This window comes from Artibeus jamaicensis, unplaced genomic scaffold (genome assembly GCF_021234435.1).
Source record: "Artibeus jamaicensis isolate MK-2021 breed Jamaican fruit bat unplaced genomic scaffold, CSHL_Jam_final contig_497, whole genome shotgun sequence".
In the NCBI taxonomy this organism is placed as follows: Eukaryota; Metazoa; Chordata; class Mammalia; order Chiroptera; family Phyllostomidae; genus Artibeus; species Artibeus jamaicensis.
The window spans coordinates 5,189,428-5,216,407 of NW_026521863.1; the positions used below are offsets into that span (position 1 = coordinate 5,189,428).

General features: G+C 40.0%; 1 protein-coding gene across 3 annotated transcripts; it reads right to left on the reverse strand.

Annotated features, from left to right (window-relative positions):
- Positions 1–26,980, reverse strand: WTAP (WT1 associated protein). Of its 3 annotated transcripts, XM_037126059.2 has the most exons (9): positions 26,803–26,980; positions 22,504–22,569; positions 22,147–22,184; positions 18,694–18,749; positions 11,832–11,890; positions 10,466–10,593; positions 7,408–7,586; positions 2,489–2,643; positions 1–1,240 (listed from the first exon to the last, which is right to left on the reverse strand). In XM_037126059.2, exons 3-9 carry the CDS (start codon positions 22,174–22,176, stop codon positions 657–659), a joined length of 1,191 nt encoding a protein of 396 aa, XP_036981954.1. In that variant the 5' UTR covers positions 22,177–22,184; positions 22,504–22,569; positions 26,803–26,980; the 3' UTR covers positions 1–656. The 3 variants fall into 3 exon arrangements, with proteins under 3 accessions (XP_036981954.1, XP_036981953.1, XP_036981955.1); XM_037126058.2 differs by lacking the exon at positions 22,504–22,569; XM_037126060.2 differs by lacking the exons at positions 1–1,240; positions 2,489–2,643; positions 22,504–22,569 and adding an exon at positions 6,350–7,192 and having other exon boundaries at positions 26,803–26,977.

Here is a 26,980-nt window from a genome sequence, read left to right on the forward strand (position 1 = left end):
CAGGAGTTACCATAAAAATTTTTATTTAGGTTTGGTCAGTACAGGTACGATACACTGGAGTCACAAAGCAATATGCATTAACTGGGTACAACAGTTTGTAGAAACTGAGTAACTATGCACACGAATTTCTTAAACATTCAGGCACCTAAAGAGAAAATGCACAGATGTATGGTGGAAAAACTGGATCTAACACTGAATCTACTACAGGACTCAATCGACAAGTCCATCCTTCAGTGATAAAACTACGGCACTGGGCAGACTCGGCAGTCCTAACCCACATCTACTCTACAGGTCTCAATGGTATAGTGACAGCATGAGCAAGAACGCCCGGCACAGCACGGGCTCGAGACACAGAGCTACGCAGACGTCATCATGTTATACCTTACGGGGAGATTTCCATTTACAACTTCACATTAACTCATAGAAAAATAACCTGACCCTACACAAAATGTCCTTTTAGCAACAAAGTAATTAACTGTTACAGTTTCCAAAGTGGCAGAGGTATCGAAGCAAAGGAAAAAAAGGAAAGAAAAAAAACCCCCAAAACACACACACCCACCAAAAAAGGCAAATTGTGACAAAAGTATGCATTAATTTTCTCCATAGTAACCTCTCCCAAATTAAATGATACTGTATAAAAATTTGCTGGAAAAATATTACAAAACTGAACCCTGTACATTTACACTTGAGTCCAAGCCATTCTGAACATGGCGGGAACCCGCAGTTCGGTTACCTTTCCCGCTCACTGCTTTCTCCTCTTGCGGGTCAGGGTTGGAGTCTGTGTCATTTGAGTGGTGTGTGAGAGAGTTTTCACTGCCCGTGGGAGAGTCTACACTTTCATACCCCGCACTGAGTTGGTTTACGTAACCACTACCTCCTCTGCCAGTTCTCTCCTCTGAGCTGTCGGAGGCCTTATTACCATTCCCGGGAGAAGGAGGAAAGCCATCTTCAGTTGTGTCCCCCTCCCTGTGAAACGCAGACCCAGACGTCCTCTGCCGGGAGGAACTGCCATTACTTGGTCCGTTGGCCAGCCGGCTGCAGTCTTTAGCTGGGGCCTCCGCCTGCCCTACAGGCTCAGAAGGTGTAGTCCTGCTGGTACTTGGAGCTGGGGCTTGAGTCTGCTGCTGTTGGTACTGAGCCAACTGCTGGCGCGTCTCCTTCAGTTGCTGCTGAAGAACCAGAATGGTACTCTGCATGCCCTCTACTTCTTCGTCAAGTTGAATGATGAAGTCATTCAGTTCTGTGCAAAGGAGAGCGGAGCCTACTTTAACATCTCTTACAGCGTGGTTTGAAAGACTTTTTGCAGCTTGCCACAAAGCCAGGTAGTCAATAAATATTTCAGTGACCAAATACTATTCTACGATTGATTTTAAAATAGCCATTCAAGAATGAGTTTGTTTTGAGGGGAAGACAGAAATTTAAAATAAATGTATTAAAGCAACCAAGTCTGAAGTGATTCAAGCCATCTAGTACATGCAACTGTTACAGCCCACAAAACCCACTTCATGTTTGTCTGAGCCACGCACAGGCCCACGGGACCGTTCCGCTCACTGATCCTCTCTGCCCCAAGGCAGGTCAGCCCCTGGAGAGCAGTACGGTCCTTTCGCCAACACTCCAAAGAGGCCTCGGCCAAGTAGCCAAGGGACTATTCCACAACAGCCCAACCCCCCAAAAAACCCCAGAAAAAATAGCTTCAAAATTGATAGAATACAAATGTCCATTAAGTTCTAAAAGCCTTTTGGAGGTAAAAAAGAAGTCCTCACTACTATACAGAATCTCATATTCACTATGTTTACAAAGAGTAAGAGCTAAGAATTATTACCCTGAAAAGGTAATTTTAAAGATATATTTGGCTACTGATCTTTGCAATGAACTGTCAAATACAGTAAATCATAATGTAATTTTCAGAGTTTAGATATTTTCCGTACTATTAACCTTCCTCATAAAGAGGAGAAAGAGCTACACTTGCTCCCCTGTCCCCCACTGCCAAAGGATGGTGGCTGACAAGTTTGGTTTGTCCTAGCAAACTTATATATTATCACATTCACTAGATAGGACTTTTCCAGGTACAATCAATTATATACTTTTAGACTGCTGCAAACAGCCAAATACTTCCAAAATTTACACTTAGAAAAACTGTTTAAATGAAAATACCCCCCCCATTTTAAGCACTGACTATAAATCCTATATCTATGTAATGCCTTAGTAATAACAGGCTTCCTCTTTCATCAAATCTCACCCCTGAAAAACAAAAGCTTTTTGTGAAATGTGCACAACCAACAATCCAGAAAATGGGGGTGGGGGAGAAGCACTAAAATTAAACAGCTTTGTTTGCTGTCCCAACTAGAAACCTTTAATTCATAATTTTACAGAACCATTGGCCAGAGTAATACACGTACAAAGCCTAATCTGTAATATCACGCCTGGCAAAGTTTTACAAAGCAGGGCAATGTTAACCAAACTTCAAAAACAAACAAACAACCCTTACCATCCTGACTGCTTTTAAGCTCCTCACTATATTTCTTCTGTAAAGCCAACTCTGCTTCAAGTTGTGCAATACGTCCCTGGGACAGCTGCCTTCCAAGCTCTTGATTCTCCTGGATAAGCATTCGACACTTCGCCATTAACTTTTTGCCTGTTTGGCTGCAAAGGAAAGAGCCATCCATCACAAAAAGAACAAAAAGTTCTACAACCTTCTTTGCTTGCAATCATTACAGCGACACCGGTCCCAGGTGCAGAACATAACCACGTCCCAGCAGACGCGTCCCTACGATCACCATCTTCTTCTCTGGAACACCTCCGTCTTCCGAGTTTCGGTGTTCTGCCAAGTGCCGCAGTAAAAACACACCCTAAGCCAAAAGCACCCAAATGGCCACCCTGTATGGCCATTACATTGATAATTCTGAAATCTATTTTTATTCCAAATTATCATTTGAAATAGAAACAGGCCAGTTAATTAACACCCACTTCAGATATGCCAATATTAACACGAAGGTAACTTAGCTTTATGGATCAGAAAAGTTCTTGGAAAAATTAAATGCAACAGTACAAATGAGTAATTCCTTAAAATGCCTAATTTGTGAAAATCAGTACCTATGAATGTAAGTGAACATTTATTCTTGCCAGACAGCATTTAATAGGATGCCTCGTAATAGGCAGTTCTCACAAGAATGTTTATTGCATTGAGGTATGTTCAGTAACTTTTTAAAGAGGTGTTTAAAAATAGAGCCTCGAGACTATTTCTATTCATCAATCCCTCATTTACCTTCTTTATATGAAAAACTTCATAGCTATTTTAAAATATGACACTAATTTTTTAAAATTTAATATTCATATGTGGTTAAGGTTTTATTCATGCTACAAACCCTTATCCTTAGGACAAAAGAAAATCTGTATTACTTATCACAAATGCAAATATACACCAAATGAGGAGCGCCATACTTCCACAGATCAGTCTCGTAGAGCTCGTACAACACACAGAACCTACATGCATATGTACAGCGGTCACAAGAAATGCAATCAAAACCTTTAACGGCAGTCTCTCAACAAAACTTTCCTGCTTTTCTTTAGGCTCAGCAATCATAGAAATTATTTTTAAAGGGATGTGACTTAAACATATATTTGCGATGTTACCTTTGAGACTTGGACAGAAAGTTTGGTATTGTGATGGTGTTAAGTTTAGAACAACCTTTTGCTGGGGAAAAAAACACTTTTGCTGATACTTTCTTTTAGTGAGGTTTTCGCTTGCCCAATATATTATTTCAGAATGCATCTGATTCTATTAAGACTTAGAACTTTTAAAATGGGAGCACTTTGTAAATGATTTTCAGTGCTGCAAGGTTCTTTGACAGCACGTGTTCTAACCTATAATATAATGCCAGCAAATTTGTAACTTGAGTTTCCTTACACAACTCTGGTAATGCACAGCCTGAGTTACTACTGCTCACAAGAGCCTCAGGCTAAAGCCAGCCAGAGCAGGGCAAGGGTTTTATTATTCTCTCTGTGGCAATTTCACAGCTACTATTCCTGTTTGTTACTATAGGCAGCTGGCTCCCATTCGCCCTGAGCACTCTCAGACTTGAGCCTCCACTGAACTAGAGTTTAGAAATCAAATGAGGAATAAAGAAAAAGGCAGGGCACACTGGCGTCCCTTCCTCACAGCTCACTGCCTGCGCTCCCACAATTTGTCTTACAAAGCATGTACCACCAGTGTCTTCCAATCGGCCCGAAAAATCTTTTACATAAATTTACTAAAGATTAAAAAAAAAAACCAACTTGGTTCAGTATACATTAATTTGTGACCTAATTACATAAAGTAGCCCAAATTCTAATGCAAAAATGTTTCATTTATGAAGTTGTACCTTTTTATAAATAAATGCCCTAAGATAACCCTATGGCTTCTAAAATTAATGATTACTAAAACAAATCTTAACAAAACTGCTCTTCTTTAAATATTTTGTAACTTTATGTCATTTTACTAATTACATCATGTAAAATTTGTATTGTTCATTACACCACAAAAACATAAGAATCTAAGATTCTAATTAGAAGTAACTGTCTCTATAATAAAATTCGTTTTTAACTACAAAAAGAAAAAATCCAACCCATTCTTAAAATCAAACAACCCACAAAGAAAATACAATAAGGAATTAATTTGAGAGAAAAATTTATACAAAAGAACAAACAATGTGCATTGCGGTTTTCAGGGTCTCAGAGAAGCGCACACACCATCACCTCAGTGTTTAAATGCAAGGTGACAACTGCCAAAACGCCGAAACAGACCCTCTAAAACATACTCATTGTCACGTGCATAAAATATTTAACTCAAGTGAACAAAGTAATTCAGGGCATTTTTTCAAAATGAAAAGAGAATAGGAAAAAAACAAATAAACCAACCCCACAACTCATTCTATTTGAATTATTCCAGACATAGTATTGATTATGTACTATTTGTTTAAAATCAATGATGTATTATTTATAGTACTTGGAATACCCCGGCTTACAGCCTACTTTAAAAAAACAAACAAACAAAAAAATCTATTGATAGGTGATTAAAACACACCAACACAATGGGATATTATGTAACCATTAAAAATGAAGCTAAATGAATGGAAGCCCCCCCCGACAACAACAACAACAAACACAAACAAGTGAAAATGTCCACGGGACAAAGTGGAAAACAAAGGCAAAGCAGCAAATCATCTGTAGGTATGTTCACATTTGTTTAAAACCAATACATGCACAGAAATGATCTTGATACCCAAGAATTGTAACAGTGGTTTCTCCTCCTGGAGAATAACAGGGGAAAGGCAAGGTCACACACATCCAGGAGTGACGCTCACTTTCCGTCTTCACCTTGCTTCATGCTGTGTCAATTTTATTCATGATCATGTATTATTGCATTAGTTAAAAAAAAATTCAACAGTAAGTAAAAAATTCAACAGTAAGAACGAAAAAACCCATAGACCCCAAAGCGACTGTTACCTAGATGCAAAGAAAGGTGCTGGCTGTATTAGGGCACATGCTCATTACACATTTTATGAATTATCTCTTGACCTACTAAAAATATTTAGGCCATTTCTACTATGATCTTAAATGGCATAAATTATATACAAAAGCCTTAATGCAGGCGCAAAAAGCTACTTTCCAACAGATTTGGTTACTTACCCTCCAACCCCCACAAGAACTGAGAAGTTCAGAAGCGGAGCTGCAGTCACACAAACCACTTCAACCCACCCTCTGCCCACATCAGTTCCCTGGAGCATAAACATACATGATACTTACAATTGACTGGAATGATTAAGAGAGAACTTAAGTCACCCTTGTTAAAACTGCACTTAAACGTTGGGACAATCTGGAACATTTATCTTCCACTCATCTTAGACTCCATTATCACCAAGAGAAAATTCGAATTGGTGACTTATAGAATGATCTGAAGAAAAAAAATTCACCTCCAGGACTGGATGGAAGCATGAAGAAAATGCCTCATTTATCTAAATGATCAAATGAGTTTGCTAGAAATGATCACTATACCTTTTTTCCAAGTCCCAAAAGGTCTCACTTAGGCCAGCCCACAGTTCCAACACACAATTTCCCCAGTCTTCTGGCAGCACCCTGTGAGGCTGTCCCACATTAATTTCTACTTCAATATCCTGGGACAAGGCGTCAAAAAGTAACAAGTGTCAAGTTTCCTTGTCTGTTATGATGCCAGCTGGAAAACAGAGGCACAGCCTTTTCCTTTCCTTTGAAGAGCACGGCAATAATTTTTCCAAAATCAATCTGCTCTCCACAGCGCCCCCCAAATCAAAATGTTAAAAGTACAACAAAATCATCATAGTACTCCTTGAACTTAAAAAAAACCAACTATTTCAAGGCACATTTAATTTAATATCAAGAGTGTGATACAAAAGGCCCAAATACAACGAAGGAACACATGCCCCCATGAATACCAATGACAATGCTCTTTCAACATGTGCCTGTTGAATGGAATGGGGATTTAATAAATTTCACTACTAGAAAAATAACGCAGTGAGTCTCATCACAGCCAATATCCTTATACAATCTAGTTGTGAAATGAATGTTTATAATGCTTCAAACAGTTTAAACCTGAAGTTTGATACCACCCCTTCATGTTTGTACAGTCCTTGGTAAGGTTATCTACAGGATTAGCAACCATTCAAAGAACAAACCATTGATTAGAACCACATTGACTTAAGGCTCCTTCAAGTAATAGAGCCCCAAACTAAATGGTTAAGTATATGAACTACTTGTACTGATATCTATTATTTGATTCTCTTATAACTATGAAGTTGTTTCTTAGCAAATAAACCCTTTAAAGGCAAAATTCACCTCATTTCAGTTTTGACCAAGCAGTTCAACAACATCACGAAGTCCACAGTCTTATTGGCAAAACTGACATACAGTGTCTCTAAGTCACTGTGCTCAGGGTTAAGAGCGATGCATATTCCATTTTTGCATTTTACTGGAATTTTACATGTTCAATTCATGATTTTAAATCTCTAGGTTTTCATTCCTCCAAACTGTCTGAAGACACAGTGTGCCACAGACTTAAGACTTCTGTTTCTCCCTCTATTTTCTTCAAACAGAAACATTTCTCAAGTGTCTACATGTTCTAGAAGGGGATTTTTCGGAGGTGGCCACTTCTTCGGATTAGTCCGACGCCATCAGGCCTCTGAAGCAAGGGGAGGGGGAAGAGAAAAAAGCTGAAACACAAGGTTCATCTGGTAAGTTTTACATTAACCATTACAAGCTGGATAGGATAAGAATGTGGCTTTTTGGCTCAAAAAGTCTGAGTCTTGGTGTGGAAACGAGTACTTGCCGTCCCACCACCGCTTTCTCGCAGTGGGACTGTCAGGGAGTCTTGACTGGGGAGTATGATTTGTTTACCTATCAGGCGTAAACTTCCAGGCACTCAGTTCATTTTGGGCTTGTTCCAGTTTGTCTTTAGTCTGTTCCAGTTCACCTTTCATTTTTAGGAAAAACAAGTTGATTGCAGGGTCCACCATTGTTGATCTCAGTTGGGCAACACTGGGCTGCTGGACTTGCTTGAGGTACTGGATCTGAGTCTGCGCAAGGCAAGAGACAATCACTACCATGTCAAAGGAGACTTACATGAGAAGGGGGGTAAAAAACCCTTTCATTCACTGGATTTACTACCTTGTTTCTTAAAACCCTCTCCCTTTGATCTTAAAATCCTCTAGAAAGAGTAACAATGAAAAATAACTACTTAAGGTTATCCATTATAAATTAGGGGCATTTGAGTGTATCACATATTTGGAACCTTTAAATAAAGAGGCCATATCTTACTTTGCAACCAAAACATTACAAAAAAGTGTTACATACTTTAAAACATACTAGTACCCACTGAAGAAAAGCCAAGTTTAAAATATTAATCATAACACTACAGTGTGCTTTAGTCATTCAAATTTGTGCCTACTTAAGTTATGCTAGGTATAGTACAAACCCCCTAAAATTACACCAGATACAAGATTACAATTTGAAACACATATCTGCATCTCTAGATTTAAAAATATGTAGTATTTATATCTACATGTGTTGACATTACTTTATAAAGAGTACCCTATAAAACAGCTTTATAAATAGAACCTTAAGCCAAAATAAATTTTGTTTTTTTCCTTCAGAGCAGATTTGAATCTTAGAATTGTAAAGCTGGACAGTGACTGACCAATCCAAACTGCTTATTTTTGAGAAATTAAATGAAGCACTTGTTCAGGGATACAGTTAACTCAGCGCCAGAACTGGGACTCGAACTCCAGACCTCAAGCCTCCTGACTCCCAGTCCAGGGCCTCCTCCACCACACCAGACCCCTCTACTTACATATGAAACCTTCAATTTCGACTTCAGTTGTACTATTTACTAGCACATTAAATACACCCTTCTAAAATACGAAATATGGTTTAGTAGCATTAAATGCATCACTCTCTTCACTCCCAAAGATATGGTTCAAGATCCTACTTCACACTAAGGCTTAAGTAAGATTTGGTTAATATTTCATAAGTAGCTAATTTCTATCATGAATTAGTAAAAGCTAAAAATATACCAAAAGGAATATATCACCCCAGTGAACAAACATACTAATTTTTACTTAGTATGGCAATCCTTCCTTAGGGTAATCTTTTTAAGATAACGCATTTGAAACAAAAGCTTAACTGCTCACTCCATGTAGGGCCAACTCCTGGGACAACTGAACAGGTACAAAGCAGTTCATGTAGTAGTACATGTCACATAATGTTATCACTAAAGAAAACATGCCTCTCTGACACTGACACAGTCACTATGTGGGTGGAAAAGGTTAGGTTCGAGGTCAGATAACCTTAAACCCTAGGCTAAGACACGGGGTGACAGGGCACCAATGAAGGATCTGATCTGGCACGCCCCAGTGGGAACTGCCAGTGCACACAGGACAGTGGAGGACCGGAGAGGTGAGTCAGTAGCACACACTGTCTAAAGCAAGCAGTGAGAAGTGGCTAAACTAGGACGTCAAAAAGGGGACTCAAGAAGAGGAGTTCAAAACACAGTGGTGGGGGACGGCATTACCGCAGTCACTCGTTCCCATTCTATCTAGCAGGTGTGAGCACTTGGAAGGTGAGATTCCTCCTTTGCACATGCAAGCACCTAGCACAATGCCGTGCAAACAGGGAGAACTAAAACTATTAAATGAGTAGATGGTAGAGTCTAGAATCCTAAATATCAGAAAAAGGAGGAAAGAATAGAGTGGTTTTGAGACTGGGCACCTGAGATGCGTTACCCACTCCATTAGACGTGAAAATCATAAGAGAAAACCATTTTGTCCGAGAGGTGGGGTGGGGTGGGTGTTACATAGAAAGAAATACAGTAATACTGAAAATACCGGCGAGACTTCTTGGAATCACTAGCAAAGGTGAGGATGGTTAGTAGTTGAAAATACAGAAGTGAAGACATATGAGTACTGAAAAAAAGAGAAATTCATTAACGCATTGGTGACCTTAGAGAAAAAAATCAGTGGTAGTTAAGATGGAAACAGAAGGAAAAAAAGTGGTGAGAAAGCAGAGAAAATGACAAAGACTACTGTTTTAAGTAAAGTGACAGGTGAGTCATTTTGAAAAAGCGACTCCCACTTTTCCAAACAAGGACTAGACGCTTTCATGGAAAGGTGGGTAACCTCTGCACAAGAGGATGTGACTGAGCCCCGACAACATGTCATCGAGATGAGAAGAGCTAGGACAGGACCGTGCCCCTCACTTCAGTTCCCAGGGACCAGAGTACTGCCTGTTCATTTGACTTTAATAAGTATGTGTCAAGTGAATGGAGATCACACAAAAGAATTCAAGAAAAGTTCAGATTTTAAAATGAAAAACAATAGGGATAGAGCTTGCCCTATTTAGCATAGCACAGATACAAAAAGCAAATTTTAAAAAATGGCTAAAACTATTGAAGACAACATAAAATTGAATCTAAATTCAAAGAGCTAATCCATCAAATATGTCACTCCATTGAGATATATGCAGACATGGCAAACGGTATGAATGAAAACTGTGATAGTCAAAAGGAAGCGTGGTACAAGTCGCTGGTACTAAGAAAACTAGCTTTACACACTGAGAGGTGAGGAGCACAGAGGAGAAACTAATCAGATGGTTCTTTAGTAAACAGCAGGTGCTCCTTATACCCTCAGATATTCAGTTCTCACAAACCATGGAGATGTCAGGGAGTAACTGAAAGCTTCTGACTTCTGGTTGTACAAAATGTATTCTAAATTCAACGATGAGAGGCTATCTACCAAAATTTTACACTTAGCTGTTTATAGCTCAAAGCATATCTACCTTAACAAAATGTGCATTTATAATTAGCATTAAGTATATGGAATTAGTTGAGGTCTAATTAGCATATGTAATATGGACTAAAAACGAATCCCTCAAAAGAAGGCAAAACATCTGGAATACTTACAGTACACTCCTGCATCTCTTGCTCCTTGGTTGCTAGTCGCATGACAAGAATGTTTTCCCTGCGTGCAGACTCCTGCTGCTGTTGCTTTAGTTTTTCTTCTGACTCCCTTAAGCCAGTTACATCATTAGCTGATGATTGAAAGAAAAAGGGTCAGAACACTATGAAATACAATTTCAAAATCAAACTGAATTAACCAAAAGAAAGTTCTAATTGTCTTTGTCAAGGATGTAAAAACCAGGATAAAGAAATGCAGCCAAGTCTTTAGTCTCCATCCTAACTCCTTTAGAACGAGGAAGTGCGTTCTGAGCACAAGTGCTCCTGTGGGAGCAGCGGTGCCAGCAGCCTGCCCGCCTCACCCCTGCCAGGTGGGGTTGCGCCGTGACAGCCCTGTCTGTCCCAGCAGAGCTTGGGAAGCCTCAGCACTAGCATCTGTGTGTGTTACACAGTCTTCAGAGTCCTTGATAGCATTCTTTTTATCCTATTCAATGTAATAAACATGCAAATAACAGCATGGACAATTATTACTCTAAGTTTTCATGTTTGTAACTTCTATGGATTATAATATTATTGTACAATAATGAAAATTTTAGGGTGTTAAGATTTATGGGCTTGAAAACTATATTGGCTTCTATACTCACATATAGTTAAGTTTCTCTCAGTGAAAAGTGAGACTAAAACAGTTTGAAATTAGCCCTGATTGGTGTGGCTTACTAGGCTGGGTGTTGTCCCTCAAACCAAAAGGTCGCTGGTTCTATCCCTGGTCAGGGCACATGCCTGGATTGTGGCCCAGGTCCCTGAATGGGAGTGTGCAAGAGGCAGCTGACCTGTTTCTCTCCCACACCGATGTTTCTATCCTTCTCTTTCTCTCTCCCTTCTTCTCTCTCTAAAAATAAATGAAATCTTAAAAAATGGATTGAAATAATAAACCTTGCTGGGATTATTAGCAGATATTGAAAGTATCTGAAAACACAGCCATATCCTATTGTTACAATTTAAGTCTAGACTAATCACTCGTGCTTTAATTCCAATTCCTCTGTGGAGGGTTAAGGGACAGATTGAGGAAAGTCACAAGTAGTTGTGCGTTTCCCTGTCTATGCTCTCTCAGAACCTTGTCCATAATTATGCTACAACAGTCATGCTATTGTATCATTATCGCATGTTAGTCTTCCCCAGTGACCGTGAACTTCCCAAGAAGAGAGACCATGCTCATTCAACTATTCCCTAGTCCCCAAACAGTAACTGGACACAGTTCTATTAACATTTAATTAAAAATGACATCTGCTTAGCAAAACCAATCATCCCGCATGTCTACACAGTCTAAAAGGAGATCTTCCACATGGTCTTTAGAGGTAAAACTCAAACTCACAGTTCAGATCTGTGTACTTGCCCTCCAAAGCTTGCACATATGCTTCATACTGCTTCCATCTAGTACAAAAATAAATTCACGTTAGCTGTTAAACGGAAACTGCTTCATTAACCAGAAAAATCACATCTGTAAGCTTAGGAATTAAGCACTGAGAATTCCACTGCATGACTTTTAAGGTCTCTTCCAGTTTGAGGTAATTACAAACCTAGTTTAGCAGTAATAAATTAGTCACTTCATCATTCCCTCTCAGGTATAGGAGCTATGTAAACACAATACAGAGGAAAGTGTCCTCTCTTGAGAACACACCAGTTGTGCTTCTCGGGATCAGATCCCACACCGCATAGAACTGCGAGCCACTTAGCACAGTGCCTGGAGAACGGCAGCCAAGCAAAACACCTACTACTGCTTTCGGATATGCTGCCCACCTCAACAAAAGGCATATAAAAAATATGCCTAATTATAAGGGACTGAAGGTTCTTTATCTTGGCTCTTCTGTGAAAATACCATGTGACTCTCTCAAAATACTTATTTTTGCCTGTAAAAAAGGGGGAAAAGAGAGAGACTTCGCCAAGATGGAGGCATAGGTGGATGTGCTGTGCCTTCTCACACAACCAAGTTTAGAGACAACTAAATATTAGCAACAGAAAACACAGCCAGAACATGGAAAATTGAACTTTTCGGAAGTCCGTTAACAACAAATTCTTCAGCCTGACCGGTAAGGGGCGAAACCAGCGGTTGGTGAAGCCAGGTTGCACAGGAAAACTCGGTCATACGGACTCAGGCGCGTGGAATCCAGGCGCAGGGTTCGACCTAGTGAGCGACCGAGCAAGCGTCCAAGCCAGCGACCGTGGGGGAGACGGGCTGCGTGTTGACTGTGGTCGCGCATTTGTGCGCGGATAGAAAAGCGAGGGAGTGGGCCACTGGACCGGGACCCAGCCGTCTCCGCGGCAAGCGGCAGGGAGGGCGCCGCCATTTCCCTGCTCTGACCCCACCTCCACATACAGCGTCATAAGCCAGCAACTCTGAGTGGCCCGGCCCAGGTGAACCACCTAAGACGCTAATCCTCACCCAGCTGTGAGAAACAGCAAAGGGGGCTGCCATTTCCCTGCTCTGACCACGCCCCCACATACAGCCTCACAACCCAGCGACTCTGAGTGGCCCTGCCCAGGTGAACCACCTAAGGTGCTGCTACTCACCCAGCTGTGAGAAACAGCAGAAGGGGCCGCCATTTCCCCCGCTCTGACCACGCCCCCACATACAGCCTCACAACCCAGCGACCTGGGAGTCCAAGGCTCCGCTCCTCAAACTTAAAGAGTGCGAACAGACCAAAAATGGCTCAAGAAGATCTCAAAGCCCCAGAGCCTATAAATCTAAGCAATGAAGAAATAGCAAAACTCTCAGACGCACAGTTTAAAACACTGGTGATCAGGATCCTCACAGAACTGGTTGATTATAGCCACAAATTAGACAAATATATGAAGGCGAAACTAATAGAAATGAATGGAATTGCACAGGAAACCAATAGCAATGAAAAGGAAACTGGGACTCAAATCAATGGAGTGGACCAGAAGAAAGCAAATAATGGCCAAACAGAAAAGAGTCAAGAAGCAAGAATTCAAAGAAATGAGGAGAATCTTAGGAACCTCCAGGACATCTTTAAACGCTCCAACATCCAAATTATAGGGGTACCAGAAGGGGGAAAGGCACAGCCACCAGTGGAAAACTTATTTGAACAAATAATAAAGGAGAATTTCCCCAATCTGGCAAAGGAAATAGACTTCCAGGAAATCCAGGCAGCTCAGAGAGTCCCAAAGAAGTTGGACCCAAGAAGGAACACACCAAGGCACATCATAATTACATTAGCCAAAATTAAAATGAAGGCGAGAATCCTAGAAGCAGCAAGAGCTAAGGAGACAGACAAAGGAGTCCCCATCAGACTGTCAGCTGGTTTCTCAAAAGAGACCTTCCAGGCAAGAAGGGGCTGGAAAGAGGTATTCCAAGTCATGAAATCCAAAGACCTACAACCAAGATTGCTCTATCCAGCAAAACTTTCATTTAGAATGGAAGGACAGATAAGGTGCTTCTCAGATAAGATCAAATTCAAGGAGTTCATCACCACCAAGCCCTTATTATATGAAATGTTAAAGGGACTTATCTAAGAAAAAGAAGTTAAAGAAACATGAACAGTGAAAGGACAAAAAAAAATCACAATTAACGACCACACCTAAAACGAAAGCAAACTAAAAGGACAGCTAGATCAGGAGTGGAAACATAGAAATGAAGATCTCAAGGAGGGTTAGCAACAGGGGAGTGGGAGGAGGAGAAGGGGGGAGAAGGTACAGAAAATAAGTAGCATAGACAGTAGATAGAAAATAGAAGGGGGGGCAAGAATAGCGTGGGAAATATAGAATCTAAAGGACTTGAGACACATGGTCATAAACTAAAGGGGGGGTAATGGTGGGGATGGGGGGTAGGGTGGAGGGGAATGAAAGGGGGAATAGAACAACTGTAACAGCATAATCAATTAAAAATTAAAAAAAAAGGGGGGAGGAAGAATATACTATTTTTCAAGATCATTTTTAAAGCCACATCGAACTGGCAGAACAACCTGCATAAATGCTGTACACCATCACAGTATGAGGAGACCATTCTTCCTTGTCAGATTTCTCTGCCCAAACACGACAGGCTACATGAGCTGTTCTTGCAATTACTGCATATAAACACCACACCTCTCCCCAGTCATAAGTTTGATCGACTGCTAAGGCAAGAGTAGACTGCCCTGAATGTCATTACCTTGCTGACTGAAGACCTGTGTTTTCAAGCGGCTCTTCAGTTGCAGCTAGTCAAAATTTAATTTTAGAAAATCTTTTTCTAGTCTGAACAACCTTGACAGACCTGCTGTAAATAATTACAACCTAACGAACAAACAATACTTCCCAATACCAAGCTAACCTACCTCCCACGTACACACTGCTGCTCAGCCCAGAGCACGTTTATTCTTACAGCCCCACCGACCCAGGACACAGCGCGAGTGCATTCAGTGTTTGGGGATGGATAAAGGTCTTTTGTGGGGGCTATATAAGGACCGTTTGTTTTAGAGTGACAGAAAAACATAAAAGCTCAACAAGAATATCCTTATCAAAAAGTCAAAAAGCAGAGACTAGGTAAATAAGTAGTAGGTGACCTAAAATCATCAAGAGAATTAATGAGAAAAAACTCACTTAAAAGTCATAAATGAGGATTTCCTAAAAGAAGAAGTTAAAATGACTCCAAGAATACATACACGATTTTAAAACTTTAAAGGCAACAATACTAAAAATTGCTACTAAGATTATAGTACTTGCCCTGGATAGTTTGGCTCACTGGATTGAGTGCTGGCCTGAGAACCAAAGAGTTGCCGGTTTGATTCCCAGTCTGGGCACATGCCTGGGTTGCAGGCCAGGTCCCCTGTAGGGGACACTCCAGACAAAACCACACAGACATTTCCCTCCCTCCCTCCCTCCCTTCTCTTAAAAAATAAATAAATAAATAAATAAAATCTTAAAAATTATAGTACTGATCACTTCCCAAACACAGTTAAATCGAGAAAAAGACTAAACATCAGACTTCTGCCAAAATGGAGGTATAGGTGGAAACACTGCCTTCTTGCACAACAAAGTTTAAAGACAACAAAGTTTTAGTAAAAAAAAAAAAGAAAAAGAAAAAAGAAACCAAACCAAAAAAAAACACCACAACCAAAACACAGAAAATTGAACTATACCGAAGTCCGACAACAACGAACCCTTCAGCCAGGTAAGAGGGGCGGAGCCAGCGGCTGGTGGAGCGGGGTTGTAACGGGCAGACCCAAGTGAGGGCCCAAGGTGCAAGGCAGCAAGCTAACCGCGGTCACACATTCATGCGCAGATAAACCAGCGGAGTGAGCACTGAGAAAGACCATGCAGGCCCCAGTGGTGGGAAGCAGTAGAGGGGACCACCACTGCCCAGCACTGACCCCGCCCCCACATAAAGCATCACAAACCAGCAACCTGGGTGGCCCCGCCCTGGTGAACACAGAAGGCTCCATTCCTCATTCGTATTGGGCGAGAACAGACCAAACATGGCTCAAGAAGAACTCAAAGTCCCAGAGCCCATAACTCTAAGCGACCAGGAAATAGTAAAACTTTCATATGCACAGTTCAAAACACTGGTGATCAGGATGCTCACAGAACTGGTTGATTTTAGTCACAAATTAGAGGAACATATGAAGGCTAAACTAATTGAAATGAAGGGAAACGCACAGGAAACCAATAGTGACGGAAAGGAAACAGGGACTCAAATCAAGGGAGTGGACCAGAAGGAAGAAAAAAATGACCAAACAGAAAAGAATGAAGAAACAATAATTCAAAAAAATGAGGAGAGGCTTAGGAACCTCCAGGACATCTTTAAACACACCAACATCCGAATTATAGGGGTGCCAGAAGGGGAAGAGGAACAGCCATGAGTGGAAACCTTATTTGAACAAATAATGAAGAATTTCCCAAATCTGGAAAAGGAAACAGACTTCCAGGAAATCCAGGAAGCTCAGAGAGTACCAAAGAAGCTGGACCCAAGAAGGAACACACCAAGGCACATCATAATTACACTAGCTAGCCAAGATTAAAATGAAGGAGAGAATCCTAGAAGCAGCAAGAGATAAGGGGACAGTCACCTACAAAGGAGTTCCCATCAGACTGTCAGCTGGTTTCTCAAAAGAGACCTTACAGGCAAGAAGGGGCTGGAAAGGAATATTCCAAGTCATGAAATCCAAACACCTACATCCAAGATTGCTCTATCCAGCAAAGCTTTCATTTAGAATGGAAGGGCAGATAAAGTGCTTCTCAGATAAGATCAAATTCAAGGAGTTCATCATCACCAAGCCCTTATTATATGAAATGTTAAAGAGATTTATCTAAGAAAAAGATAAAAAATATGAACAGTGAAAGGACAGCAAACTCAGTTATTAAAACCACAACTAAAACAAAAGCAAACTAAGAGGACAGCTAGATCAGGAGTGGAAACATAGAAATGAAGATCACATGGAGGGTTAGCAACAGGGGAGTGGGAGGAGGAGAAGGGGCGAGAAGGTACAGAAAATAAGTAGCATAGACAGTAGGTAGAAAATAGATGGGGGGGGGCAAGAATAGTATGGGAAATATAGAATCTAAAGAACTTGAGACACGTGGTCATAAACTAAAGGGGGGAATGGTGGGGGACGGGGTGCAGGGTGGAGGGGAATGAAGGGGGGAATAGAATAACTGTAATGGCATAATCAATAAAATAAAAAAAAAAGAAAAAAAGAACTTGCCAAAAAAAAAAAAAAAAAAAAAAGATTAAACATCATAACCAGGGGAATTACCTAAGTAAGGATAAAAGGCAAGGACTGTCCCATATCAGAGGTTCAAAGAGAACAGGTAAGTGGCAGTATGTCATAAGCAAGTGCCATCCTCAACAGGAGAGAACAGATGCATTTTAGAATACTTATGGAGGAAAGTAAAGGCATGTAAAGGGGAAACTGTCTTACATGTGAGACTATGACAAAGGAAGATTAGAGCTTGTGTCCATGACAGAGGCAGAGGAAGCAGAATGCGGGTGGGAAGGTATCAGACCCGAGGCAACAGAACAAGCCATCTGTGTTCATCTTATGAGAGGACTCTCCTCTCCCCTACTTCCAAGCCCTTAAATTTACTTAGTTCAAGTAAAAATTCCATAAAATTTCTATAGGAAAAAAGTTCAATGACGTTGAAAAATAATTCATTTTATTTTTACCTAAAGATGTCATATAAAAAACTTACCACAGTAATAAAATACAGAAAGAATGTATTTAAATGATAAAAAACAAAACATGCAACCCCCTTTTTGGTTTCTTGCATTTAAAAAATGAATACCGAGCCCTGGCTGGTGTGGCTCAGTAGATTGAATGCCGGTCTGCAAAACAAAAGGTGGCCATTTTGATTTCCTGTCAGGGCGCAGGCCTGGGGTGTGGGCCAGGTCCCCGGTGGGGGGCGTGGGAGAGGAAAGGGATCAATGTATCTCTCATAAACTGGTGTTTCCCTATCTCCCTTCCCCTCCAGTAAGTAAGTAAATAAAATCTTAATAAAATAAATACGGTAAGATCAATGTATCTCTCATAAATTGGTGTTTCCCTATCTCCCTTCCCCTCCAGTAAGTAAATAAAATCTTAATAAAATAAATACGGTAATGCTGCACTTGACAATACCCTTTTGCAAAACATTTATCTGATAACCACAGAAATTTAGAGCTGTAAGGAACTCTTAAAAGTAATTTAATCTAACTCCTTTAAGTTGCAAATGAGCAAATGAACAACACAAAGAGTTAACCAATATGACATTGTCATATGACAAAGAGTAACTTGCTTTCATCAGTAAATCCTGCATTTCTTCCATAACTAAAAACATAGCCTTCAGGACAACTTTTTAACACAGCAAACAGAAAAAGAAGAAATAACTACATTAAACCGAGCCAATATATTTGTTAAATTGAAAGCAGACTCTTTCCCCACAGCAAGTTACACTTTTCAATGTAAAATTTTGAATATTTTCTCTTAGCAAGAAAAACACTCAGTTACCTATTTAAAAAAATCAGCTTATCTATTGTCTAGAAGCTACTGAACCTAGTGCTTTTTAGATTTTTAAAGTATTATGCTTTCCTCAATGTTCATATAAGAAACAGGCCATATAAAATACATTCCAAAAGTACATTAAATGATTTGAAAATGTATTAGCAGTAAAAGAACAAGTGACATAAAGATATAAACTTTATAGTACAGAAACACAATATAATGTTCTACAGAAAAGTATTTATATTTTGATAAAAGACATTTTACCTTAAAATCAACTCGTCTCGTGCCATAACTTTGAAGTCTGTCTCACTCAGTCGAACCTATTGAGAGAATCAAAATGTGAACGGAATGCTCTTCCTAAAAATGTAACTACCACAGGCACTTAAGATCCTCGTACTTTATGAAGACAGGATTATAACATCTAATCTCTCAACTGTTAGTTTTCATTAGGAATTCCTTGAATTACTGAAGACATACAAAGCCCCTCCCCAAAGTAGTGCTACAATGGAACATCTCCAGAGTCTGAGACTTAAATGGGTCAGTGCAGACTATATATATATAACCCTCATTTTGCCCTGGCTGGAGTGGCTCAGTGGACTGAGTGCCAAGCTGCAAACCAGAAGGTTGCTGGTTTGATTCCCGGTCAGGGCACATGCCTGTGTTGCTGGCCAGGTCCCCAGTTGGGGTAAATGAGAGGCAATCAATCAATCAATGTTATTTCTCATCAGTATCTCTCTCCTCTTTAAAAAAAAAAAACAAAAAACCCTAATTTTGTTGGAAAGAAGTTTTTTTAAAAGGTGAAGTACTTGTTATTTTTAAAATGAGCATCGCTTATCAGGGAAATGCAAATTAAACCCCAATGAGCAATCATTTCATACCTATCAGAATGGCTAAATAAGAAATAGTGGAAATAGTACCAAATGGTAGATGAAGATGCAAAAAACCTGAACTTTCACACATTGCTGGTGAGAATGTAAAATGGTATAGCTGGTCTGGAAAATGGTTCGGTGGTTCCTTGTGAAAGTGAAAATGGATGTGCCAGACAAACTAGCATGTGAGCTCTTAAGCACATATCCCAAAGAAATGAAAACTTACTTTCACACAGAACTTGTACACGAATGTGCAGCTTTATTTATAACAAACAAAACTTGGAAACTACCGAAACTTCAACAGGTGAAGAGTTAAACTATGATACACCCACACCATGGGATACTAAGAAATAGACCAGAGATACACACAACTTGGATAAAGCGCTGGGAAAATTATGCTGGGTGGAAAAAAAAAGTCTGAAAAGGATACACATACTGCAAGGTTTCATTTCTGTAAGACTTATCAAGTAGCATAGTTAAAGTGGGAAAGTCATTAATGTTCCTTCGCCAGGGATTAGGGACGGGGAGGGAAAGGACAGAGTTGTAAAAATGGCACCAGTGATGGCCACTGGTGATGGTTCAGTCCAGTCAACTGTTTAGGCTGTGGTGGTGCTCACACTGAGCTGTGTAAGAACTGCCTGGACCAGTAGAAGCACACACACTGCCGATAACCAGTGATATCTGAACGGGCTGTGTCAAGTTCCTGATTTTGACAATGTTATGCAAGGTGTCTGGGAGTTATGCAAGATGTTAATGGTGAAGGAGGCTGGAGAAGGAGTGCACATAACTTCTCCACACATTTCTTTGCAACTTTCTGTGCATTGGTAATTATTTCAAAATAATCTTTAAAAAATGGGCACAATAGTTTGATTTGTAATTGAGAAATACTGTGTTTCTCTACTCCAAATGAAGGTTGTAAAGGTGAGGTACCTCTGTTACTCTACTATAAAATTATGGCCACATTACAGTTTCCCTTATAAGACCCATCTCATCTATTCACTTAAATATTCACTCGTTAGTAAGCGCACACCCTGCCTCCCCAATTGAACTATAAATTCCTACTAGAAATTATGTTACTACTTCTTTAAAATATAAAAAATAAAACAAGTATGACTTAGTGAATAGGCACACATTTGACTCTGTACCAAGCAGGCTAACAACTAGAATTTGAAGCCCTGTCTCCACTACTTCCTCTCCCGTTTCTTACTGAATTTACTGGGGTGACACTAGTTAATAGAATCATACAGGTTTCAGGAACACAGTTCTACAATACGTCTCCTGTATACTGTACTGTTTATCACCCCAAATCAAAGCTCCTTTCACCACCATTTACTCACCTATGCCCTCCTCCAACTTTTCCACCCACCTCCTGTCTCCCACAATCAGTACCAGTGGTTCATGGCCCCAAGGTTTTTTTTTTGCTCAACCACCACACCTCCTCCAGTCCCCCCTCCACAGCTGTCAGCCCACTCTCTAGCCTGTCTCTATTTTGCTTGTTAGTTCATTTTGTTCATTAGATTCCACGTATTAGTAAAATCACATGGTACTTCTCTGACTGGCCTACTTCATTTTGCATAATGCTCTCACAGTCCATCTATGCTGTTGCGAAGGGTAAGATTTTCTTGTCTTTTATAGCCAAGTAGTATGCCATTATATAAATGTACCCTAGCTGTTCTGTCCACTAGTCTACTAATGGACAGTTGGGCTGCTTGCACATCTTCAGTATTGTAAATAATGCTGTAATGAACACAGGGGTGCGTACATTCTTTCGAATCGGTGTTTCAGGTTTCTTTGGATAAACTCCCAGAAGTGGACTTGCTGGGTCATAAGGCAGTTCCATTTCCAGTTTTTTTAGGTAACTCTACACTGTTTCCTGTAGGGCTGCACCAGTCTGCATTCCCACCAATAGTGCAAAAGGGTTCCCCTTTCTCCATATCCTTGCCAGCAAATGCTATTTGCTGATTTATTGATGGTAGCCATTCAGACAGGTGTGAGGTGACATCTCATAGTGGCTTTCATTCACATTTATCTCCTTGATGATTGTGAGGTTGAGTGTCTTTGCCTATGTCTGTTGGCCATCTGTACATCCTCTCTGCAGATGGCTCTTATTCTGATCTTTTGCCCACTTTTAAATTGTTTTTTTCTTTTTTTGGGGGGGTGTTGAGTTTTATAAGTTCTTTATAAACTTTGGATATTAACCCTTATTGACAAATATGTTCTTCAATTCAGTGTGTTTTCTTTTCATTTTGCTGGCTTCCTTGGCTATGCAAAAACTTTTCAGTGTGATGTAGTCACATTTATTTTTTTCTTTTGTTTTCCTTCTTTGAGGAGATATATCAGAAAATACAGTGCTATGAGAAATGTTCGAGAATTTACTGCCTGTGTTACTTGTATGTGTAACAGTAACTAAACTGAACTAAGGGCCACAGAACAGGGTAACAGGACACCAGCGGAGAAGGCAGACACTAAGAACTAGACAGCTGTTACCGCCCCCCTTTTTAAAAAGAGCAGTCGCTTTACATTATAATCAAAAGAATTTGAATTAGGAAAAAAGAAAATAATTAACTTATAGGAACCCGTGAAATAATCTTTCCTGACATTACTTGTATAATTTTTGTATAATAAAGGCTAAAAGCAGAGCATGGGGAAAGAAAGCATTATAACGAAATTTTCCCAAAGTCTGAGAATATTCTAAAAATATGTTGCACAGAAGATACAGTGCTGAGTATATCACAATGCTGTCACTGCCACAAGGCGAGGCAGAGGACAGTAAACAAACAACACAGACGGTCCTTTCAACTCTATTATATATATAAAAGCAGTATAAAAACTGCGGGAAAAAACACACCTTTTTGGGGAGAGGTTCCTCGTTGGTCATCTTGAATCCTACAAAAAGAGATGAGATGAGATTTCGTTATTTTCCATTGAAGATAAAACAAAAAACTATGATCAAGTCACCAGGGCTTCTTTTCACTTTAGTTTTAGATTTACAAAAACAGCTGCAGAGATGTTAGGGGTTCTATATACCCCACACTCAGTTTCTGTTTTGTTAACATCTTACATCAATATTACTACTGTTACTACTGTTATTAGATTAAGTTTACATTTCTTTTGTTAAAAAATTCATTCTTTTTGATGTTGCTATGAAGGATTGAGAGAAATAATTTTTCGATGCATTCTTACGCTTGCCCTATTAAAGACAAACCTTGCAGAGGTGATAGCTTTGTGCTGAAGTCAGATATTGACCTCAGGCAGTATCCCAGGGATCTTCCTGAAATGATACAGAAAGGCACCATAGCTACACAAAACTTTATTTATAAAACTTAAGCATTACGGATGCTATTTAATATAAATTCCAGTTAATAAACTAGTATTTGTTTCTGCAACCTAACACTTTCCCCGGGTCTATTTGTTCATTCTTTTCTAAATTGTTATTCAACTTCTTATTCGACTAAAATTAATTGCAAGCTTAATTAGCAATAAATATGCTAAACTATTTTTAAAGGGCATTTAAATGATCGAGAAATACACTAAGGAAGTCCTGACAGCCCTGCTTTTCTAGAACAGGGCAACAAAATAAAAACATTGTGTTGGCCAAAAAGTCCATTATGTTTTTCCCACACAATGGCTCCCGGTAGTGCTTAGCTGTCTTTAATTTCATTCGAAACAATTTTGTCAGATTATACTGATAGTAGTCATAGCGTGCATTAAAAAAATTAATCAGCCCTGGCTGGTGTGGCTCAGTGGATTGAGTGTTAGCCTGCAAACCAAAGGGTTGCCAATTTGATTCCTAGTCCGGGCACATGTACTGACTAGGGTTGTGCACCAGGTCCCCAATAGGGGGCAGGTGAGGGCAACCACATATTGATTGATACTTCTCTCCTCTCTAAAAATCAATAAATAAAATCTTTTAAAAACCTTAAAATTCATGAATTTTTGTCCAGCCGTTTTAATTTTGAAGATGGAAGAAGATACACACAATATTTTTGGCATTATGGTTTATTATTTTAAGAAAGGTAAAAATGCAACTGAAATGTAAAAAAGATTGCTGGGGGGGAGAGTAGTATAAGGGGACTAAATGGGAATGGAAAAAATGAAATAAAGATTAAAATTTAAAAATGCAAAAAGAAAAAAGATTTACGTAGTATATGGAGAAGGTGCTATGACTAACCAAATGTGTCAGAAGTGGTTTGGGAAGTTTCTTGGTACTACTGACATGTAGCCAAGTAATCCTTTGCTGCATGGCTGCCTCACGCACCAGAAGGTGTTTAGCAGCACCCCTGGCCTCTACCCACTAGAAGCCAATACTGGGAGACAGCTGACAGACTCAAAATATCCAAATCAATGAAGTTTTTGGTGAAAATGAAAAATGTGTCTTTAATTTTACAGAAAAAGAAAACCATATGGACTTTTAGGCCAACCCAGTAAAAAAGACAACATAACCTCTGGGCCTCAGTCCCCCCATTTCAAACAGGATTACCACTACCAAGGCTCAAAATTATGTGTTATTTTTTAAGATAAATATTAGACTTTAGCATGGTGGCTGGCACAAAATAAGCATTTAATTATTAGTTTCCTTCTCGTCATTAAAAAAAAAAGACCCCCAATTACTATTTCTTGAAAAACCCAAGGGACAATTGACAGGTGGAGGAAAAGTCTTCAATGTATAAGAGCAAAATTCTTGGTGATCTCTAATTTTTAGAATTTTAAACAGTGGTTATTTTAATTTCTAACACTGGCTTATGTTTTCTTTCCTTAAAAGTTTGATGCTGGTTAGATTTTAATAACAAACTGCTTAGAGTATATTTGTATTTCTTTTTAATAGTGAATTTCTAAACTTGTAATACGAGCGGAGGGTAAATGCAGGTTCTGTGTGAATCTTTTGCCCTGCACACGTCAATTCTCACAGCCAGAGATCGCGCCACCTGCCACAGACCCACAATGAGAGGATTCAGAGCATCAGCACTTAGAAACTCCTCTCTTATCTTTAGCTGATTAAAAGTTAATCTTTTCTTGAGTCCGCGATATTGCACAATAGTTAAATGGGCAGTCTGGCAAAGGCAAATTAGAACAGGTTTAAAATTTGAAAGCATCAACACCCAACTATTTAGTCAAATTAGAACTTAGTTCTCAAACTTAACTTTCACAAATGTGCTAAGAAATTTATTATTTCCCAAGGCAATTTTTTTGGACACAACTGACAGTGCGATAACCATCTACAGTCAATTCTAAGTCGCAAAGACTGAGCAGTCCAGATTCTCAGCACAATCTGTTCTCGCATCAGGAAAATAGAAGGACTAAAATGTCATTAGGAGTTGAACCCTGGAGGGAAAAATGAATATATGTTCAGTGCTATGAGCCACTTTGAAAGTCAGTCCCCACTTTCCAGATGATGAAATGACAAGTTGGTAACTAATGAAGATGGATAATTCTCCACCCTCTCATCCAGAAGAATGATCAAGCAGCTTATAGCTAGCTAAAGTATAGAATACAAAAAAGCAAAATAAATAAAACTCAAAACTGGCCAATTTGGTTAACTTTTAGCATACTTAAGAAAATGATTAAGCATGATTTTAAAGTTATGTAATGCTTTCGGTTATTTATATGGCTAATTCAAAGACAATATATCTCAAGTTTAGAATGTCAGAAGCATCATCCACTCCTGATGCCCTAATACTTAAAAAACCAGCCTATCACAACGTGGAGGCTCAGTTCTGCTTGGCTGGGTGCCCAGCATCGCAGATCCCAGTACCTCCCTGGCTCTTAGCACTAAGATCTAAGTTATGCAACTCAGTCCTCTCTAAACTGAGAGGCAAGCACCAGCCAATACAACTTCAGCAGGAAAGCATGTACCTGGTTCAAACTCCTAACACAACAAATTACTAACCTGACCTTGTACTAGCCTTGGCATTGGAGCAGAAAGGGTACTAATTAGGAGTGGGCAGACCACCTTTTCCTGACTCTTGTACCTTCTCGGTCATGTCATTCTGAGCAAGTCACTTAACTTTCTGGGCTACAGTCTCTAATCAGCAGAAAGGGGTCACCAATTTTGCCTGCCTCATAAAGTGCTGCAAATCTCAATGCTTCAAGGGCCATAAAAGTGCTATACCAAAAAAAAAAAAAAAAAAAAAAGGGGGGGGGGGGTTCACAAAATACTAACATTTAACATAAAAGATTTTAATGTGCATTTAGGAAAAATTTCCATCACCCACATTTTCAAGAGAGAACATTTATTTATAACATTGATTTCTATCCTGATGCACCACCTTAGTAGCCAATGTACTATTATGGGAATATTAAAGTTTTATCTCTAATAAACTTAGTAATAGAAAATTATTTAGAGTCACAAAAGTGGGAAATAATTTAATACTATCTAGGTCTTGTTTTCCTAAATGACCCACCAACATAAAATTTTTAAGAGCAAGAAGAAAATTTTTTCAATAGTTACATAATATACAATTAATGAAAACCATCAAGACTGCTACTAAGTATACGGGTGGGGCAAAACCTACAGTTGAGTCGCTAAAATGTTTATTCTTGTATTATTAATTGTTGTATTATCTTTCATACTCACAACTGTAAACCTTTTGCCCACCCTATATTTTCAAGGGGAGTCTATACTACATACATACAAGACTGAAAGGGACTTTGAAAAACTAATATCCTGTACAAATGTAATCATTATTTTATAATTATTACAACTCTCATATCCATATCACAGGGCTGACTTCCACTTGTTTTCCAGCACTGGAATTAACTAAATTCTCCAGAGATGGAAAACTAGATGGACAATTTACAACTGTAACATGCTAATGAAAATATTTTTCTATCTCGCGCAAAAGAATCGTTTTTTACTATATAAACACGATTACTTAGGATTTTTCACATGGTCCTTCGGGATCAAACATCTAACTGATTTTACCAAAACAAGAATTTGGACTTTCTCTAGCAACAAAAAAAATCAACTAACAGCCAGACAAGGATTGAAGATGAGACTTTCAATTTTCACGAAAATCTGGAAGTAATTCAATAGGGAATTATTTTTTAACTCAGAATGCACCAATCATTCAAAAATGGAAGTCTACAGGAGAACGCAGCAGCAGCAACAACCTACTGCGCGATGTGAAATTTGGTGAACGCTGCCTCCCTTCCCTTGCTGCCCTCCTCGGCAGCGTTAGCCCCGGGATCCGGCCAGTGGGTGGGAGGGGGCGAAACCGAGGCGGGGACAGGACGCACACCGAGGGGGCGGACTCCCGGTCTCGCCAGTCCGCGGGAGCGCCCACCTTAACCCGGGCCGGGGGATTGAGGAAGGAGATAATGGCCTAGAAGCAGCGGAAATGTCCCTGCAGGCGGGAAGGCGGAGCGACTAACGGGAGGCCGGAGGGCTCGGAAGCCTGGAGTCGCCCGCCGTGCTCTAAGCGCCCCTTCTGGGCCAGGGCGGCCGCGCTTCAGCCCTGGGACCCAGATATCCTCGCGGCCGCTCCCGCCGCTGGCTCGCCCTTACCTCTCCAGACAAAGGTCGTGCCGGCGCCGCCTAGTCACATAGGCCGAGGCCACGCTGCCCGATCGCCGCCGAGGCCGCCCGATCACGGTAGCGACAGCCCCCTACGCTCCCCTTTATTTGCGGGTCTCGCCGCCACAAAATGGCGCTGAGGGAGGAAGCGAGGCCTCGCCGCCCCACC